Source organism: Meleagris gallopavo, chromosome 5, assembly GCF_905368555.1.
Source record: "Meleagris gallopavo chromosome 5, MGAL_WU_HG_1.1, whole genome shotgun sequence".
Lineage (NCBI taxonomy): Eukaryota > Metazoa > Chordata > Aves > Galliformes > Phasianidae > Meleagris > Meleagris gallopavo.
This window is the reverse complement of record NC_139408.1, coordinates 13,758,540-13,779,773: the sequence shown is the minus strand read 5'-3', so window position 1 is coordinate 13,779,773 and position 21,234 is coordinate 13,758,540. Positions and strand designations below refer to the sequence as shown.

Below are 21,234 nucleotides of genomic sequence, written 5' to 3'. Positions count from 1 at the left end.
ACACAAAACAGCAGCACAAGAAAATACATCAGAACTGAGATGCATTGACACAGCACTCAACTACAGTCGTTGGTCACATCTTTTCAGTCCCAGCCTGACTGAAGTTTAAATTCACAGTAATTCCACCAAAGCTTGGATGGAACGGAGAGAAGTCGTCTAACCAAAAGACTCCTAAACTTCTGGCTGTTAACTCAGCTTTCATAAGAACCTTACTAAACTACAATTTTTACAATGCTTCTGGAAGGCCAACAGCTTGAGTGTGAAACACACTGAGCTGCACGTTTAGCAGAGCAGTCAGAAGGGGAAGCAATGGGCCTCAAAAGAGTGTTAGAAACTCTTGTGCCCTTGGTGCCAAAGTAAGATGGAGGAAGAAATGCATCCAGCCTCCCCAGTGCTGAGCACAGTTGGTTTGTATAAGACAGCTTAATTACTATTCAAGGTATAATAACATGCATTATGCAGTGAGCATAAATAGTCATTGCGTGCTTTTCTAAGCGCTGAAAACAGTAAAGAAAAAAAAAGCAGTGAATGAATGCCTACTTGGGTGTGGACAGCAGTCTCGAGGGCTGTGTGATCAAAATACTCACTGTTGCTGGCGAGCCACTCGTTGAGGTCTATTTCCCGTGGTAGCATCACCAGCTCTTTAAATTCAAAGTCGGTAATTCTGGATTTTGTGTATTCTGGCTCTAGGTAAAGTTTCTTCTCTTCCGGTGCTGGCTTTTTACCATTTGGCTTTCCCTTGGACTTCCTGCAAGACATGAAAAAGAAGATGGGTTACCATCATTGCTGGTGAACAGCTGAAGAAACCTGAAAGAAGTCTGTTTATCTAAACTCCTGCATTTGCATTTATACTGTTTCTCCTCCTGCTTCCTCTCCCCTCAGCCTAACTTTCTAAATAAAGCAAAAAGAAGTTTTTGAGAAAGCGCATTTGAATTCAGTCACTTTTTTCAAGTTACTGGGAAAATTCTGTATGGTGTGAAAAACTTCAGACTGAACAGTTGCAACCCCATCGCCTTTCTGTCAGTTTACAAGTTATTTGGGAGAGTGACAGCTGGACTATACCTGTAACAGTTCTGACAGCAAAATGGTACTGCGCCCAAAGGAGATGCTCTGATGCGAGTGTGCTGCCTACCTGCTGCATCACAGTAACTGCCACCTGCAGTAAAAGCAGACTGTTGCAAGAAGATGGCTCCCACTTGGGAAAATGCTCTTTCCATACAACATTGTGGCTCTGCTTATTCAAAGCTACAGCATTACTCGGTACTCCATCCCATTCTCCGTTCTCAGGTTCCACACATCCTTTGGAAGTGAGCAATGGTGATTCCAGGAGCAATGACAAATACAAAAATACCTGCTTTCCCAACTCCCAGTATATCTGAGACAGTAGAAACAGAGGTTTGTTGTTTTGTTTTGTTTTGCTGGAAATCCTTTAAAATCCACTGCAAACAGCTACTAGCAGAGCTATGTCATGAAAGAAGCCTCCATGAGGATTTATAAAAGCAGACTAACAACATCCCATAAAGTACATTGATTTCCATGGAGTATCATGACTTTTGATCTCCTGTTTCTCAAGTGTTTGCTGAAATTATCAGAGTTTTCCTCCCACTCTGTTTTTAACACCCTCAAACTAGACTGAACACAACCAGAATTCCTGGGACAGTGGATCAGGACGGACATTTGAGCAAAGTCAGTGGGCCAACACTTTCCTTTATGTAGGCTATATGTAGTCAAATAGCTGCATATCCGCGTGTTTCTACAATTAAAAATTCCACCTAATTGGAAACAGAAGCTCTATTTAATGGTGGGGGACAAGTTGCAGTAGGACAATGCTTCGTATGCGCTATCACATACATGAAAGAGATGCTGGGATTTTTCAGTGCCAGGTCTTCTTGCGTGGGTTTTTAAGGACATGCAAAGCCATGACAAGTCCAGCTTTGCAGATGAGTGCATTAAGTTTGCTTTTGAAACACGCCTAGATCCCATCCCAAGGAAATTGTCTTGCATTCTGGCTCTTAGCAGATTAAAAAAAAAATCTTCAAAACATGCGTCCAAAATACACTCTTGATTTTTGCTTTATGACTGAGTTGCACATGTTCCCTAGAACGGTGTTTCACATGTCAGTGCTTTTCCCAAAGAACATACGGTTATTTGGATCTCTCTCCTTATGAGCTCTAAACCTATCTTCAGAATGACTCATGGTCCCCATCTTCAACACTGCACTAAGTGGGCAGAGGCACGCCGTAACTTTCTGCAACTCAGTCACCAAGACTGTCACTATTCACCACCTAGAACTTTTGTTAAGCCTTGTTGCCTTGCTCCCTACCCACCAGAGTGACTTCAAGATGAGAAAGGAATGCCATCATCAAGGAAAGCTTACAACAGCAGCACGATACACACACTCTCACAATGTATTTTTATGTCATGGATGTGTAGGAACAACCACAGGAGATCTCCAGTATGGAAAAGATGGTTCCCCTGTATTCCTACATGTTCATGAATAACATCAGTTAGAGGACACACCTGTGACACAAACATCTTTTTAAAGACTACATAGCCAGTAGGAGAATAAACTAAAAGCAGTACTTCAGATGACCAGTTTAGTGTGTAGCTTCTTTTCTTTCATATTTTCTGTCATCTCCTTTTTCCACAGCAGCACATACCAATCAAAATGAAGCCTACAAGATATATATCCCTTAGGTTGATTTAATTAAGCAATCTGGATTAATTCACACAGCTGCAGCCCAAAGGGATGTCCTAGGACATGTCTGACTTCACATTTCAAATACTTTTAACACAAAGGAGTTACTTAGACTGGCAGATCCTGGTTCTTAGCTATGCCTTCTTGTCTTCAAACCCTTATATTTGCAAGATTGCTTTTGAACCTCATCACGTAGAAGTGACCTGGAGATAAGAAAGAAGCGTGCATGAAAGAATTGCAGAAGGGCCTTGGAGGTATCTAAAGAAGGTATGAAAGATGTACTTCATTTGTGCCTGGGCACGAGGCTTCAGGTTTTCAGAGAACCTGAAATAATACCCAAGGAAAACACAATGACAAGAACGAACAGATTGTTGTTTGATAATCTGTAACCTGACTTTATAATATATGACACAACACGTTTGTCCTGTTCCTTTTGCAGTGCTACATTATTAAGTCATGAAACTACCTTACCCTGACAATAAGCAGCATAAATCCACTTGATACTACACGTTTGGCCCTGAGCTAATAAAAAAAATACTCGAGGGCACTAATTTGCCTAGTTCCAAACATAAGCTGCCTTGCTCCTACACTGCTGAAACCAAGCCTGGTGTGCTCCAAGTAGCACCTTCATACCAGTTGGACCTCTGGAGAGACATTATTAATGTCTATCCAGAATGCACAGAGTTTTTTTTCAACTGGTTGATTGGGTAAAGGAGCAGGATTCAGATGTTCATGGATAAGTTGATTTTTTCAAAGAAACAAGAGTTATAATTGAGTAACACTCCGGCAGAATATTCTTTCAATTTAAAAGAGTGGTTTGGAAAACCGCATTAACCACTTGGGAGAAGAGAAGTGGTGTGGATAGAACAGGCTGCGTGCCTTTGCTTTACTTGCTTTTACTTAAACCAAGAGCCCTGGGTCAGGGCTGTGCCACATCAGCAAAGAGGAAGAGGAGGGAAGAGAGAGACAAAGAGGTAGGTCACAGTCTGCCATAGAGCCAAGACTGCAGAGGGAAACCACGGGAGGAAGCTGGCTGCAGGAGACTGAGGCAGGCCTTGCAGTGGAGAGAAGAGGATTGCGTTTACCTCATTCTCACTTTGGCATCTTGTCATTTCAAGAAAAGAAACAAAAATTCAATGCTAGTTATTTCCCACAAGTTTGCTAACACAAACGATTACGAGCAGTCCTTGCACCAGAAAAAAAACCCAAAACACAGCCAAGTTCATTTGCACACAAACGTCAGTTCTTTGCTGGATTAGTACATGCAGCCACTTTGCATCTTTCAACAGACAGTAAGTCTTTCCACAACTGCCTCAGCCTGGAACTGGATCATTTCAAACAGAAGCTTCCTGAAGGAACCCATGCCCTGCCCCTTTCCAAAGCTCAGCCTACTTTAAGAAAGAACCCATCTCACAGGTACCATCACAAAACCTGCAGCAAGGCCCGCGATCACTGATATGAAAGGGTTTTAATTCACGCTGCTGAAACCTGAAAGTCAAAGCAGCATCTGCAGCACCAACTTCTTTTTAACTTCCAGCAGCTGCTGAGCATTAAAGCAAGACCACGGGATTTGTTTCTACAATCAGATTTTCATGACCTGGGTGCAGTTTGGTGGGGATAATACATGGCGCAAACACTGTAACTGCAAACAAAAATATATCCCGGTTTTAAGAATGCCAAGTTTTGAAGTGGACTGCACATCTTTCCTCAGGCAGAGCTGCGGTTATAGTGTCAGGCTTTCTAGCGTTAATTGAATCATGCTCAGTCTGGGTTGCAAAACCATTGGTTTAGCTTGGAAACTATCAATAATAGTCAATACTAAAGCACTTTCTTTGCAGACTTAGAAAGCTGGAGCATACCACAGTATAGAGAGAACAGTTTAAAAAACATGATGATATGATCAAGAGTCAACAAGAGTAGGGTTCCATATAAACCAAAGCTCAGACATTTATTAGAAAGCACGAAGTTAGCAACTTAGCTTCTTTCTGCTCTCCTTTCCCTCCAAGTGCACCACTGCTTCAAAGGCCTGTAAGAAACCACCACCTACCTGGAACCAACTCCAAACACGCAAAGAGAAGCAACTGTTACTCTTTGCTGTGTGCTGCAAGGTGTTTAAATTCAAAAGGCCTTCTTCAACTTCTTGTTTTAAAGTACACAAATACAAAAAATAATACGTTGCTATTCCTGAGCTGTCCCAAACACCCTTATAAGGGAACACTACAGCAGCAAACATAAAGCAGCACATTCTGAAACAGTTCATTCATCCTGCTATCAATGAAAGGAAATGTGTCAAAAACAGTAGAGTTGCATTGTTCTACTCAGGAAACACCCAAATCCATCACCTGTAGTTTATTTACTGGAAAATGGAACTCAGTGTCATAAGACCACAAGAAGGGCAGTATTCTTAAAAAAAAAAAAAAAAAACACCACAAACTCACATCCTAAAGCCAGCAAAAGTCCTGATCCGTGTGTACCTCTGTCTTTCTGTCTTAACAACAATGAGAATTCTGCTGAACGTGTCTTAGCACTTGTATGCCAGATCCATGTACCCCCAGTGCAGCTGAAGAAATGGCCATTGCACAGCACTATAGGGAGGTCTTTCAAGGTCAGACCAAAACTCTACTATGGGTTCTTGACGATTAATTAAGGAAAGAAGATTTTTATGGAAGCCAAGGAAAGGTAGCACTCAGCAGTTTTTACTGACAGGTAAACCAGAGTGCTAATTCATTCTTCAGATAAAACTCAGGATAGGTTTGGCTTTGTTTGGTTTTAGGCACTCCTATAAGATGCCACAGGCCAAGTTACATCCAAGAAGAAGATCCAGAGAAGGAAAAGAGGTGCTAAAAGAGAGGTTACCCACATGAAGCATCATATCAGAAGGTTAAGCAAACCAGCTCCAGCCTGAGTACATTCATTACTGCCTGGGCTTCCATACTCAGCCTTGTGTCCACCTGAGAAAACACAGCAGCTGGAAACCTGCCTGGATCTCACTGGAGCAAGAGAGGTGTAAGAAAACCCCAGTGAGTAACAGGCCTGCTGGGCCATGATCACCTCCCTGGGCCACCTGCCTTGTTAAGATTCAAGTACAAATGCCAGTTTTAAAAAAAAGTTTATTAATGATGCAAATACTAAAGATGTGTTTCAATTTTAACCGATACGATTTGTTTGACTGAAGCACGTGGGAAGCAGTCTGATTTAGCTGAATACAGGTCAGGGACACCACGTGGACCAGCGTGGACACGCTCCCCAGCCTGACGGAGCTCACATCACTTTGGAATTGTAGCAGGCATTCAACATTTTGGGCATATGTGCCCTATTTATTACAAGTTTGACGGTGGTTAATTAAACTGATCGTGCGTTTTAAAGTCATCTCTACCTATTCAGGATTCTGCTATAACCACTGTCTTGTTGTACCTTTTTTACGTGCCATATTCAAGGCTGGGAGGCTTTTTGGCTTGCTTGTTTCCAGAAGCAAGCACCACATACAGGAGTAGCTTGGAAGGATAAGCTTAAAAAAAAAAAAAAAGCCAAAACCAAAAATCCCATTGCAGTGAGGAGCCAGAGCTGCAGACCAAACCCCGATCACTTTGTGCCCTCTGGATCTTGCACCAATTTCAGGTTCCAGTCAGGTCCCAGATATGCTGGTTTCCATTAGAAGAATCAACAGAACAGATCCAGCAAGCTTTACATGGCAAGTGTCTCCCTACTTGCAAACTTAAAGAGGCACAAGCCACCTCAAGTCTGCAAGGATCAAAACTGTCAAAGATAACTGCACAACGAAGACACTTATTTAGTGGCTAATGTTTTTTAAATAATAGATGCAATTTATTACTCTAGGTAGATTGGTATCAACCTAGGAATCTCGAATGAATTTCCAAGTGCTTCCCAGCTGTGATAACCTAGCTGTGACATACTCAGTGCTGGCGAGAGCAGAGTGAAAGCCCAAGGTTCGTAGGAATACATACAAGTGTGGCACAAAAGGAGAATGCTGTTTTAAGGAAGATAAAAAAAAAAATAAGATGCCCACAGAACATTATAAAATTACAGAATGGCTTTAGTTGTGAGACCTTAGAAATCATCTATTTCCAACCCCAGGGACAGGGTTAATGGGGCCACGGGGGGTTCCTCTCAAGTACCCATTTTGTGCTCTACAAGCTACATGTTCACAAGCCATAAAGCATTAGGGCTGAAATGCTGCAATACCAACTGCAGCATCTTTGTGGGAAGCAGACTTCTGAGAATTTAGTCTCCAACAGCAACACCTTGTTACACCTCATCTAGGGGTACCTCTATTCTACCAAGTTAGCAGAAACTATCTCTGCCTTTGACTTTCATCCTATATTTTTTTTCTTTTCTTTTTGAAATGACAAGTTTTAAAATAGCCTCCACAGCCCAAGTATGACAAAGTACTCTTGCCAAACCTACTTTCTTGGTAATCTGAGGCTGGGGCTTAGCCTCTTAAAACATAAGCCAACACAGAATTAGAGAGGCAGTAAGCCAACCTTTTAACAGCATCTTTTAGGCCGATCCTTGCCACCAATTCCAGGTTTTTCTATTTTGCAGTGAACGTGGGGCTGTAATTCAAATTTAGTTGTATTTTCATGGCAGTTTCTCCCCTTTTCCCTTCTTGGTGTAAGGAATCATGGGAGCTGGGTGGAACAGAAGAGGAAATGCAACATACATAAGTTATAAACCTGAATATACAAGCTCTTTTCCTCTAATGTGCTCCCCCTCTGCAAAGGGGAGAAATCCAAAGCTCTCAGCCATCCACGTGTTTCATAAGGCAAAGCAGGCTGACTGCTCAAAGGTTTACTTCTCTTTTTTTCCCCATGATGGTTTACTGGAAAGAAGTTATCAGTTAATTTCTGGATAAGAACATTCTGCGTAACTGTGGGAGCCTTGAACCTATTCACAGCAGGAAGGAAGCAGTTTTATGAGTGAAGATTTGATTCCCAGCAATCAGCATCCACCAAGAACAAAGCAGCAGGTTACACCAGCTTTTACACCACAGCCACAAACGCTGTCCATTTTCCTACCTCAGCCATCTTTATTTCCAACACTGGTCTACAGTCCTTTCCCCTCTGATAGGTGCAAGGACTGATGGCTTAAAGGCTGCAGTCACCTTAAAATCACCCTTTGAGAATTCAAGATCTTTCTTTATTTGTACACGACGCAAGAGAGTTGGAATTAGCCTCATTCGTAACAGAAGTGCAGTTGGAAAGGAGAGAATAGTTGCATTTCTCTTTGCTTTTAGAACTATGCATGTTCAGTAGCTGCCTGGGGAACTTTCTGCAGCCCCCACATCCTGCTTTAACCAAGACCAGTGCTAAGCCTTTAGCCCAAAGTGCCACATGCCAGCACACCCAACCACAAACCCTGGCTGTACACGTACACACTCGGGGTTGGGAAAGAGAAAAACATCAGCATGGGAAGGGAGACCGTGTAAGGTATTAGAATGCGTGCCCAAACCCACTGCATCACGCAGCACAATTGTTCATGGATTGCTGTGGTCAGACCGTCTCTCCGGGGCTTGAGGAAGGAAAGATACTGCATTTTCAGACTGTCTGTGCTTCCTCCCACCTCAGGTTCTCTGACAGACCCCTGTGACCTCAGCTCCACTCCTCCCAGCTCCTGCCCTGGGTTAGTTCCAGGGCTGGGGTACGGTGCAGCTCCGAGGAGGCTGTGCAGGATAAAATGTCTTTGGAAGCATTTCTGATCCTGCTTCTTCATTTTTGTTCTGTTTTTAAAAGTTACTAATAGTTTATTTAAGGGGAGGACGAAAGAAGAATGTGCCCTACATGCCAGGGAAACTTTTTCTCCTGGATTCTCATAGTGGCTCTTTGCCTTAAAAGGGAATCTTTGCTTAGCCTCCGGATGCTGCACTGAAAACAGTCGGTGCCAAGGCATGGCAGGCATGTTAAGGATGACAAATGCCATAACATTATTTTATAATGCTGCTTCTCAGCAGAAAGCCCTGAACAATTCTGTAGGGTCAAACTAAGTTCCAGCTGGCGCTGTTGGCAAAGCAAGGAGAACACAGGGCACCTGCAGTACTGTCTCCAGGACATCAGGCTTTTCCCTCATTTCTGGAGGAATCCCCACCCACTTTCCTGCACCCTTTGCCTGCTAACCCTTGGTGTCAGCTCTGTTTGCCCATCACAGTGTAGCAGCCGCACAGTAACTGCCTTCTGAAGTCCAGCACAGGGACGTTCTGGTCCTTGCAGATGGCTGGGTACTGCTGCTGCTCCTTCCCTTCTGCTCAGCCTTCCCTGTTCTCCTTTAATGCAACTCTGGGAAGAAGGAATACAGAGGCATGGCCAGGCTTGCAAACAATTTGGTTAATACTACAAAAATGCACAGAGTGCATTCTTGTGGTAAAAACACGCTGGACTAGAGTTTCCTTTCTTCTCCAGGCATACCTGCCAGAACTCCTCCCAAAGCAGAGGCTGGACCTGTGCTCTCCATCTGCCTTTGAGGAGGGCCTCCTGGATGCAGGGCCCTCACACAGGTCCAGCTTTCCTCCAGCCAACAAATAGAAGGGGCTGCTGGGGACGGAGCCCCAGCACCGTGCAGGGTTCAAGTACAGATTACTTCTGGGACCAAGGGATGCAATTTAGAAGGAAGCATTCACCAGCAGGACAGAAAGTGATCTTATCCCATTCATTTTGAACTATTTCTTCAACTTTTACACACAAAAATGCCCTCACAAAGCCAAACCAGCAGATGCCAAAGCAAAGTCTCAGCATAATTCTTGTCCTAAGTGATTCAGTACAGTCCAGGGTTTTGGTAATCTGAGGATTAGGAAAGTAAAAAGACAAATCTTCCCTAATGTTTATACTCAAGAGCTTTACAGAGCCAAATTAGGACTGTTGTAAGAGATGCAGTGGGTCACAGATTCAGAGTGTTGCAACAATTAATGCAGCCAATGCTTAGAACAAACCATACAGCAGAACACTGCGTCATAGGTGCCAGAGTCCTCAGCGTGTGACAGAACTGGGTGTTTTCTTCTTGTTTATGTTGTTTGTAACCCTCCAACTGTGGGTGAGCTCTGGCTGGCTGACAAAGCAAACCCAAACCTGAGCAAAACGGAGCACAGACCTGCTTAGAAAGGCATCTCTTAGGGTGTTTTCCTCTGCTGCAGCAACTCACCCCCAGGAGGGTACTTTCAGAGCAGACCTCGAGAGCACAAGGGGCACAAAGGGAGAGGAGAGGCTCTGCTGTGAAATTCCACAGGGCAGCTCTCCAACAGCATCTCTGTCCGGCACTTTCTGAAATTCTTCAGCTGCAAACACAAGCTGGAGCCCTGTGTTCTGGGCTTTGTCTCGTTAACATGCAGCTCATTTTAGTTCCCAGGCACACGCTTCAAAGCCACCAGGATGCTACCATACCCTTTTTCTCTCATAGAGGAAAAGGTCATTCCTATTGTAGCAACACAAATTCTTCCTTAACCATCCACGGTGGGGCTTGTTACGTATATATACACATATATATCAATCCTATTCCTACTGGAATAGGATTCATCTCACCTAACCACAGATATCTGCATCTATGAAGGTTTACATCTTGAGCCGTTATGTCCTTTTAAAGGTAGCAGAGATAAATAGGTGGTGTGTGTGTGTGTGTGTGTGTGTGTGTGTGTGTGTGTGTGTGTGTGTGTGTGTTTTATAGTGGACCAATATCCTCACCTGAGGCAAAGACCTACAGCACAACTTCAGTTTCTGCAATTAGACCACACAGGCAAAGGAGAAAAGGGGCTCTTAGTTGAGAGCAGACAAAAGGTAGATACTGTATGCCGCAGAGGGAGCTGTGAAAAAGAACCATGAGAACAAGTAATTTGCACCCAAATTTGAATGCAAATAAGTTACAACATTCAGAATAGCTTTTTCAATATGATTTAAAATTCCGGAGACGAAAAAAAACCATTTGCACAAACAAGGAAAAACCAAAACCCATCCAATTAGCAACAACAAAATATGCCTGTATCTCTCAAAGTTTTTAAATGCTGCAAAGTGAGAAAAAATGTACTGCAGTAAAAACATGGAAACCTCTTCATTAATATATCTATTGCTCATGTGCTTTCAGACATACCAATCAACTTCAGCAGTGATTTTTTTTTTTTTTGGTTACTTATTCTGGTGCAAGCTTCCATTGGAATACACTTAAAACTTATTTTGACTTCTGCATTATGATTAAATTCAAGTTCTGGCAGCTCCCCCTGGTTATTCTGATGCAACCCTGTTATCTTCCCAGAAGAGCACACACAGTACATTTCAGTACACCTTTGCAGGGAGGGAGTTCAGCACACAAAGCACTGAAGACACTATTCGTTATCTTCCAACCCAAACTACAGTGCTGGCAGACTGCAAAGGTATCTTTTCTATTTCTCTGAGCAAATTTGATTTGAAACCCTGCTGGCCTCGTAAATGTGAGATTTCACAACGTAGCTTGCACAGAGTTGCTTTTCAGAGTAGAATTGTGCTTTAATAGCTCGGAATTATTTCACCATGGAAACCTGGCTTCAGCGCTCAGACTTCTTGCTATATAGCCCAAGATACACAAATGCACACAGCCTGCTCTGCCCGGAGTACCAGGCTGCAGACAGGTTTGTCTTTGTACACAAGTGTTTGACTTTCCTCACAGCCCTTTCCCCACAAAAACATTCATCCATCTAGTAGTGCTAACTAGATTTCAGTACTAGCACAGCCTAACAAAAACCTACGATAAAGGGCGTGTGTTAGAGATGCAAGTCCAGCTCACCACCTTACCCACATACTATGATTTGGAGGACAGGTACATACAATATCAATGCATTGTCAACTGAATTTTACAGTTCTGAACTTTCTAAAAGCACCAAGGGGTTTTAAAATCTATTTTATAACTGTACTAAGCAGTACGAAAGGTGGCAACACGGGCTGCAAGGCGCAGTTAATGGGAACACTCGCTGTGAGTCACTGCTCCCAATAGATACGCAGCTCTCACCTGAGCTCAGCCAGGCTGCTGCCTCTCAGCCCAGCTGAACACCAAGAGGCTGCCTTTGGTGCTTCCTGCGGGACCGGGCAAGGTGTGATGGAGGCACAAAACGTGCCTTGCGTTGGAAGGCTGTGCTGGCTGCTGCCGGGAATGGCGACAACAAATTCAGTAAGGTCTTAGATACGTAGCATGGGAAAAAACTATAGCTTGTCTGCACTACTCACAAGCAATTTTGCATGCCTGCACCTGTGAACTTATTCTTAAAGTATTTGTGCTAGCATACATGTGCAGCTTGTTGCAGCAAGACACAGCTGTGAGGAGTTCATCAGTTAATGAGCAGGTTGGGCAAAGACAACATGAAGCAGTACCTCTACCTGAAATTCAGATCCATTGTATCAAGCTGGAAAAACTCACTGCTTACATTTTAAGTGATCTATGGCATTTTTATTAGGAAAGATATTTAATTGCTAGAAGTTTCCACAGGTCACAGTCAGTTTTCAATGGCAGCTTTAAGGATCAAGAATGGATTTATTTTTTTTCCCCTTCACACTTCTCTTAGACTTTTTTCTTTACGTAGAAGAAAGTTAATTCAGGGAAATCCAACCTCTCCTGACATACCTCAGGTCTTGTGATAACAGAACAGTACCTTCTGTCTTAATACTGTCTTGTTAAAGGAAAAATAATTCCTAGTTAACAAACTGCATCTCCTCTCAGGGTAAGAGAAGAGTTGAAGGCAGAAGGAATTAAAGCCTTATCTTCATTAGCTAACTTTCATTAATGAAGGATACGTACAAAACATCTGTTAATCCAGCCATTGGTTAATTTTTAAACTTGGCAGCAGAATGATGCAATGCTGCCTGTTTGCTTTTGCCATCAGTAACACACAGCCTTTTCAGCATTTCCCCACAATGCTAAAGTTTTGTTTTACGTACAATAGACGACAACAGATCTATTCAATATGTAAGCCCCATGGAATTACGGGTCAAAGTAAAGAATATTTGAATGACTGATAAAAATAGTAGGGTGAATAATATTTTAATTACTTGTACAGTTAGATCTACCACTGCTAATTAGCTCTTGAGACAGCAGTGATTCCTGACCCTGATTTATTACTTTCCAGGATACTTTGAGGGAGAAGGAAAAGCTGAAGTAGAAGCACCTTTATAGACACATACCGATCCACTGGCAACCACAAAGAAACAAGAATACATATTCAATCTTGTAGTGTTACCTTCAATGGCTTCCTGAAATATAAATTCATTCTTTCCATTAAATGCTAAAAGTGCAACCAAGGAATTGGTTAAGGAAGACGAGTCATTGCACACACAGATGGCAAGCAGTACCTCTTAACAGCCTGCGTGAATTTACAGTTTCCCATTCACACAAACAGACTAATAGCTAAGGTTCTTACCCAAAACACACGTGAAGACGTGCTTTTACAGTAGCCTTTCTAACCCAGCATCACAGCTCAAATCGACCAACCCCCTTCAGACACAGCCTGCACGGCTCGTTTCAGCTCCTGGCAGCATTACAAAGCCACCACGATGTGCCTAAAGAGGCAACCATGCTGGCTGGTGCACAGCTGTGTTAGTAGTTTCACTGCGAAGAAATTAAAGATGATGGCTAACGAGGGATCAACTCTCTCAAGAGAGCAGTTTCCTATCATCACTGGCTGATTAGTTCTCAGTACTTAAGTCCCTGCTTCAGAAATCAATAGGAATCCTTCTTAGAAAGCTTGTAACAGAAGTCAGTTAACAGATTCGTTACAACGACTGATGATGTAACCAGACACAAAGGCAGGCTCTGAATGTTGAAAAACAAGTATTCCACTTGAGACAGTACAATTTCCCTTCATCTTCAAAGAGATGATCAGGACCCTAACTGGATTCCTTCCCTCTGCAGGTTTGTTCTGAATAAAAAGGTAGTAATGTTGTAACTGAGGACTTCATACAGTGAGGAATCAGAGCAACCTACTTCCAAAACTTCCTTTCCCTCATCTTGCCAAATGCAAACTGCTGATTCTCAGCATATGCCTCTAAGTCTTTGGTGTTCTGATTCTGGGATACGTGGTCACATTGAAATCAGTAGCCAGTCTGTGAGCATCCAGCATGAGTGGAACTAACAAGGACATAGAGACATCTCTCTTGGCATTTCAGTGTTGAAGTCACCATGAAGAATCCCAAGCTGCCTTTCTTCATTATCTCCAACTCTCTATGGCCCGCTGGGATTACTTTGTTCAGATGTGGAGCTGTTACAAGATTTTTATGCTTTGTCTCTATCTGCCTTCCTGAGGACAGACAGCTGCACTCACTGCTGATTCTTCCTTTTTAAGAATATAAGGAATTGGAGACAGCCACAATGTTTCTTCCACCTGGGGAGCAGCTGCTACAGCCAATCCCTGTTATCTGGGCAAAAGCACTTCTACACTGGCTTCAGTGCCAGAAAGAAATTTACTTACAAAATTAGCAGAGCAGCATTTTCAGGTGAGCTCAAACAACCTAACTCCAATGTTAATGGACTCCACTACTCCCGAAAAGCAGTTTTTCTTCAAAAAGGAAAGGGTTAACCCATACACCCAATACCTTTCCAGAGACTATGTGCTGGCAGACCTTAAAAGCAAAGTTTCATCTTCTGTAGGAACTATTTGCCAAAGACTTTGTTGAGATTCTGTTGAGCCCCACAGCACCAGGGATTAAGAAAAAAAGATTAGGAAGAACTTCTCAGCAAAAAAAAAAAAAAAAATGCTTTATCAAACTCAGTTTTGGTGTAGTCACAGGAAAAGATATGATAGGAAATGAGACAGACTTTGCCTTACCTATTTAGGGAGATGACAACTACCACCAGCAAAACACGTTCCTAACAGCACATCTCTACAGCAAAGATCATCAAAAGTCAAAAGAGAAAAGCTCTTCTGGGGATTATTTTTTTTCCCCCACTTTAAATCTACTCGGGGTGCACTGATGGTTTAAGATACCACAAAGTAGTGGATAAAAACTTCATGTGTGAAATACATTCTTTCTCCAGGAAGGGCAGTACTGGGAAAAAATAGGCTATTATAACAGAAGAAGTAGAGACAAACCAGGAATTGTAGTCAGCTCCCAGAAGGATGAATGCTGCACGCTCATACTTTGTGTGCATTTATCTGAAATCATCTTCCAGGCAGATACAAGCAGTAGCTAAGACCATAGAGGAAATCTTACACTGAAACAGCCACATACCAAAGAAACACGATAAAAGGGTGGATGATTCCAGAAGTTTCACATCACAATCAAATCTGTTCTAAATGGCCCACAAGGAATTTCCAGAAGAATACAAGGAGGACACTCTCGCTCCTAAAACAGAGGAAAACGCTGTTAATCCTCAGGCAGACGCCCATCCTATACGAGGCTCTCAAGATACCTTGCAGGGTTATTTCAACACGCAGAGGAATTCCAGCAGTCATCTCCCTCTGGCTATCACTTCACCGGATGTAGAGCACGTAACCAAAATACGGCTCAATGTTGTGAAATACCTCTGAATGAAGAAAGACCAACTTCTTCATTAAGCTAGCACGCTGTACGTGGTTCATAAGGTTTCATAAACACACCAGGATCGTGACACTCCTGCAGTGCACACAAGGGGATGAACTGACAACTATCCCAAGGAATGGAGGTGTGCTGGCTGTGCAGGTCTGCTCAAGAGACGCAGCCTCTTTCCAGAGCGTAGCTTCAAGCCCTGAGCTCCAGGAGAGCAGGCTATTAGATGCCTTCAACAGAGGTATCAAACACCTTGTAGCGGGGCTGTTTAAAGATCAACTTTGCAGACCCCACCAGAAGCAACTTTATTACCTGCACACACAGGGAATTGCCTAAGCTGGCTGGGTGAGTCCTCTGCAGCCTGTTCTGTCCTGGGCCAGGACACTCAGGTGAAAGAATAATCTGCAAAAGCCCATCCATGCTTTCAGACACATGGAAGGGCTACCCACAAAGCCCCGTGTCCTAGTCACACCTTGCCAGGGCACAAGATGGTGCTGACCCACAGTGCCTTTTGTCCTTCCCAAGCTGCACAGCAAGAGTCCCGTGGATGTCACTGAACAAGAAATCACCTCCTGTGACAGAAATATTCAGCAAGACACAGCAGGACAATTAGCGATGTCAGTTGCCCTGAACCATAAACATTTTGAACTATTTTGGTACAATGGAAAGTTGTGGGAGGGAGAAGGAACAAGCACAGGATAAAAATAGCTGACATGGTTTTTGCCTACAAGCCCCTTCCCAGCACGCTGCCTCCTCCATTCCTTCGCTTCTCCCTTCCCTCCTCCAATTTGTGCACTAATCAGATTGTGTAGTGTTAATTACTTATAAACACCGTACATTGGACTAAATTGTAAACAGTTTCAACCTAAAGTAGGATATAAATGGATTTTTAAAATGCTTGCTTCAGCCTTGTCAATAGGCATATGCCACACGTTTGGCTGTGTGAGCAGAGGCAGCCCCAGCAAACACACTCTGCTTCTATCCACCTGTATCCTGTTTCACGAACATGTTTAGGATGACTGCACGATCACTGACAAACAAAAGCCAATTAAGCTGTTTTCTTTCTGATTTTGCTGTGAATTAAGGAAGATGAGAGGTTTTTTTTTTTTAATTTCAAGGCATTGGGTGTAAGAATATCTAAGTGCCATCCAAAATGCCAACACAAGCTTGGCAATTCATCTATGATAGAATCATTTATCACACTATCACAAGACAAATTGCTACATTCTTGAGAAGTGACTGTAAGAATTCCACTTCATTAGTACTGCCCACAGTAAGTATGCCTACACAGAAAGTGCTTTGTTTTTTAGTTTGGTTTCCAAATCAATCCCTGCACATCACTGTAAGACAGAAGGCTCTCTCAGGAGAAAGGAGTTATCTATTCCCACACTCATCCTGGACTACATGTACATACGAAAGGTACCATACTTCATCAAAAGCAATTAGACAACGGTATCATAATTCTGTAGCCCGCATCACTGATCTTTTGCAACAACATATCCCCAATTCTTCATCAACTATCCCAGAGCAACTAGGTTTCACTGGAGCTGGAAAGGATAAGCACTGACAATGAAGACACGTGGTAAGTATTTTCTGAAATTCACCCATGCAGGACTTGCAGTGCTGTAGCACAGCAAATGCTGCAGTTCTGAGCTGCACCTGAATCAGGACTGACACAGGCAGCGCAAACCACGTCCTCATGTCCCACCCACAGCTCTGAGCAGCAGCTGCCACTTCACACAGCCAGCTCAGTTACCTGTGGGGACCAAGAAGGGGAGATGTCTCCTGCAGCTCAGCTTTTCCTTCCATTTCTGCTGTTCAAAGCCAGTAAACAGCACACTTCTGCGTGGTCATTGGCAGTTTTTAAGAGTAGAACAATATTCAAGGTTTCTACATTGCTCTTTTTTCCCTTCCCCCCCTTTTGTCTCTTCCTAGAACCCCAAACTTGTAGGAAAAAACACACAAAAACTGCACCCCTTTTGGTGTTTTGTTCCTTCTCCCCCCTTCCAAGCACTGGCTAAAAAAATTACAGTTTCATTACAGGAGAGGGGAAAAAATGAGATCAGTGTATTTCAAAAACATCTGAATTAAAATGAAAGCCCTAATTAAGCACTGGGCTAAGGAACACACAACTTCATCTCAGCTGCGCTGTGATTAATTTAAAAGGGGAGATGGCATTTTTCCAATGGTATTTTAATTATTTTATTTTTTTTAAATCATTAGAAGCATGGAGTCTTGGTTCCACCCCTTAAAAGTTAAACACAGTTTGCTAGCCCATATGATGAAAGATATATTTGCATCTCCTAAGTTCTTCATAGTTGAATCACTAATAATTTACAAAATAATAAACCTAAGAGTCGCTTTCATAAAAAATTAATGAGAAAGGCTGAGAGCACATCTGCTGCTATTGTTACACATTTTTTGCCCTTTCTGGTTCAGTTGTCTTTCCCCACACTCTTTTCAACACTTCTCAGGTGTTCACATTGGCTGCTGCTTCTCGTGAATGAATACCCTCTGTTTCCCTCCCAGAACCCATTTTTCCTTTGGCAGCTCTTACTCCTAGTGTGACGCAGGCACTATTTGGCAGCAGCAATCAGGAGGACCACAGCCTACATCACCAAGCTGCAAGAATAGGAATATTGAAAGCTCCCAGAGAGCATGTTACTTACAGGCATCCACAGCTCACTTAACTACTGTGCATAGGCCTTGCTGCAGAGGAAAGCTGCACTGCTTCAGTGTCTTAGAGGAGAACTGAGCCTTCTAATTATCAACCATAAATCCTCAGCTCAGAGGGACAGAAGCAGGGAAGTCAGAGAGAAGCTGGGCGCTCTGTCCCTCCTCAGGTGTGATGTTCTACAAGTGCTCGGTGCCCTGCAGAGGGATGGTGCGGTGTGTGGGAGAGGTGACAGTGATGGTTCCCAGGACTAAAGCACAGTAGGCCGTTCGTAACATCATACTACACACAAGCAAAAAATCTCTGATCTCATCCCCATGCCATGATAAGGCCAGACCAGCACAAGAAAAGTGGCTTCACCCAAAACTTTGCATTGATTCATCTTCTGCACAGGCTACAAGAAACCCAGCGAGCAGCATTTCAGACAGGTGGGCTCAGAAGTGGTATCTAATTGTCCTGCACTTATTCTGAAATAGATGGCCGGCCATTCCAACAAGTGCAGGACTCATCTTACTTAACTCCATACACCTACAACATCTATGCCAACAAGAGTGCCAGGCCTCTTCACCAGGCTGGCAACACATCTCTTTATTTGGTCATGTTCAAGCGTCCTGTTCTTTTCCACCAGCAATAAAGTACACAAAGTTCAGCCGTAGATGCCTATGTTCAAGAAATCCCTCCACAACTGGCACCAACAAGCCACCATTTTTAACCTAAACCAGGCCCATCCTCTACCATTGTGGGGCTCCCACTTCAAGCACCTGATTTTTGCAGTAAGGACTTTGGTGACTCGCTATTTGCGTGGGCTCCTAGCCAGTTACTGGACTCTTCTGAGGTCTTAGCAAAATACAAGTTTGTATTTTTACAGAACAAAAGCTAAAAAGCAAAATTAAATAACACACATAAGGTCACGTGTATACGCAAGAAAAGAACCAAGAGAACCAGCCCGGCATCCAAAGAAAGGTTTGTTACTTCACACTTCTAAACTCAAACAGGAGATAACTCAGAATGAAAAGACATATTAAAGCACACTAAAACCTCACAAAACACGAATCACCTCAATCCAGTCACAGCTGCAGCAAGGCGTTCGTTGTTAGAGTCCAAAATATTTCAGGTACAGCCGTAACTTCTTCCTGCTTTCGCCATAGTTTGATAGCGTGTGCAGTCAAGAAACATCAAGAAGAAAAAGCAAATAAAGTTACGTGCAACTTCTGCACGTAGTCCAGTTGTAAGAGAAAGGAAGAGCTTTTGTTATGCTTTATGAAAAAGTGCTACTGAACACACAGAAATCTGTCCCGCTGCTCAAGTCACAGGAAGTTACCTACACTTTACGATAAACTGCCAGAGATGCCGAACAAAAGGCTTGGCACTACTTCCCTGCAGAGGCACCCATCTATTTACATCTGGGACTGCTGCCAACTGAGCAGCTCCCAAGAACTTCAAAAGGCTCCCAGCATGAATAGCAAGCTTCTGGCCAAGGGATTTTATGATATGACCAGCTGTGTGACACCATATTGAGTGGTGTTAACCCCCCTGAAAATACCAAGAATTGATGTTAACCTTGTCAAATGCTGAGAAAGAAACCTGAGTTCCCTAAACTAACACTTTCTACAGGAAGGAATTTTTTTATTTTTTATTCTATTGCAGAAAAAGAGCAAGCGTAACACAGCACCTTCTTGAAAAGCAGCTCCGAGCGGTTCTTATCGAGCTGCCTGCGCCAGTGAACGTGCCTCATTTATACGGCAGCTCCATCCCAGCCTTAATAAACGGCTCCCCAAACCCGTCCAGGGAGAGAAGGCATGAGTCAGAGGAAGAGAGGGATAATGTTTCTGTTGACAAACATTTAACAATTGGCAACCAGTAGTAGGAACGGGGACAAATGAAAGCTTGCCAAATAAAGTTACGCTGGAGGAACAAGGCTCCTTTTTGGAGCAGCGCTGCCATTCTTCATCCAGCCGAGAAAACATCCAACCGCATTTAGCCAAAATAAAAAGCTGCAATTGTTGAAGAGCAAGGCTACTAATCCTAATGTTTGCGGTGACGTTTTTCCCTGCAAACCAGGACGGGTTTGAACTCCTCCGAATCATATTACTGCACTCTGTCCTCTGCCAAAGAGTCTGGTTTTGGTCTCGGCAGTCATACACGTCTCACTGTTCACAAAACTCCCGAGCCACATGAGTAATTTTTTCCCCTCGTCTTACACGACATTCCTGCACCAGACATGCCAAAGCACGTGCGGAGCCTCGCTCGCACGTCTTATCCGGGAGAACCAGGTCCTTCGCCGCCTGCTTGCGCCCAGAAAGCCCGGCTCTGGGGGAGCAGCGGCAGCCCCGGCGCGCAGCGCTACAGGCGGACGCGCGTCTCCCCCCGAGCAGCTACCGCCACTCCAACTTCCAGCCCCGGCCGCCGCGCAAGACCCGGCGGAGCGGCACCTTAACCCCACAGCCCGCGGCGCACGCCTCCCGCCGCCTTTCTTCCTCCCCGCCGAGCCCTCCTTACCGCAGCACCTTGCCCACCGCCTGCAGCACCATCTTGCAGCTCAGTCCGGCCTTGGGGCTCTGCGCGAGGACGGGCCGTTCGGCGGGCAGGCTGCACTGATCCCCGACCATGGTCCGGCGGAGCGGGGCGCCGCGGGGCACGGCTCGGCACGCCGCGGCCTCTCGCCGCTCTCCTCGGCCGCGCCGCCCGCCCCGCCCGGCCCCGCCAATGGGCAGCGGGGGGCGGCTGCTCCGCCCGGCCCGCCCCGCTCCGCCCCCCCAGCCGGTGCCTCGGCCCGGAGGTCCGCGATGACGCCCCAGCGGCAGTCGTGCGCTTGCCACGAGGTGGTGGAGTCACCGACCCTGGAGGTGCTCAAGGAACATTTGGATTTTGTGGTTTAGTGAGAACTATTGGTGATTGGTGGATGGTTGGACTGGATGATCTTGTAGGTCTTTTCCAGCCTTGGTGTTTCTGTGACCTTAAAGGTCACCTCCAACCCTCTCCCCAGCCATGGGGAGGAAAATCACTGCCTCATAGCTATCTCCTGTCCAAGGAGAGCAGTAAGGAAAGAGAACTGCACGGAGACACAAGCAGGATTCCATTGCTGACTGGGAAATATCTGTGAAGTTGTCCAGCCAAGTTTGCCACATACTGTGGGCTTTGCCACTACATACACCTGCAACACCAAATGCCCTGGGAGGGAACAGTTCTGTTCATTTGCTGAACTGGCACCACCTGTAAGCAGAAGGCCAACAGATGTCTCCAATTAAGTGCAGCACACACAATGCCATTACTGCCAGCAGCAGCCCAGCAGCAGCTCTGCTTGCTCAGCTCAACCAGGAGCACAGCTGCTGCTTGCACAAGGCTAAACTACAGCCACATGATGCAACTTGGAGAAA

The 21,234-nt window shown here is 44.3% G+C and overlaps 1 protein-coding gene across 7 annotated transcripts in view; it reads right to left on the bottom strand.

Moving 5' to 3' along the window:
* Positions 1-21,234, bottom strand: part of MOB2 (MOB kinase activator 2) — a 111,112-nt gene that overhangs the window by 8,396 nt on the left and 81,482 nt on the right. For 6 of the 7 annotated variants that reach the window (XM_085224329.1, XM_085224327.1, XM_085224326.1 and 3 more), the window contains exon 2: positions 588-748. In XM_085224329.1, the coding sequence (XP_085080455.1) occupies positions 588-748 (161 nt within the window). Of the gene's footprint in view, positions 1-587; positions 749-20,356; positions 20,583-21,234 lie in introns of those variants that run through there. The other variant, XM_085224325.1, reaches the window with a different exon arrangement.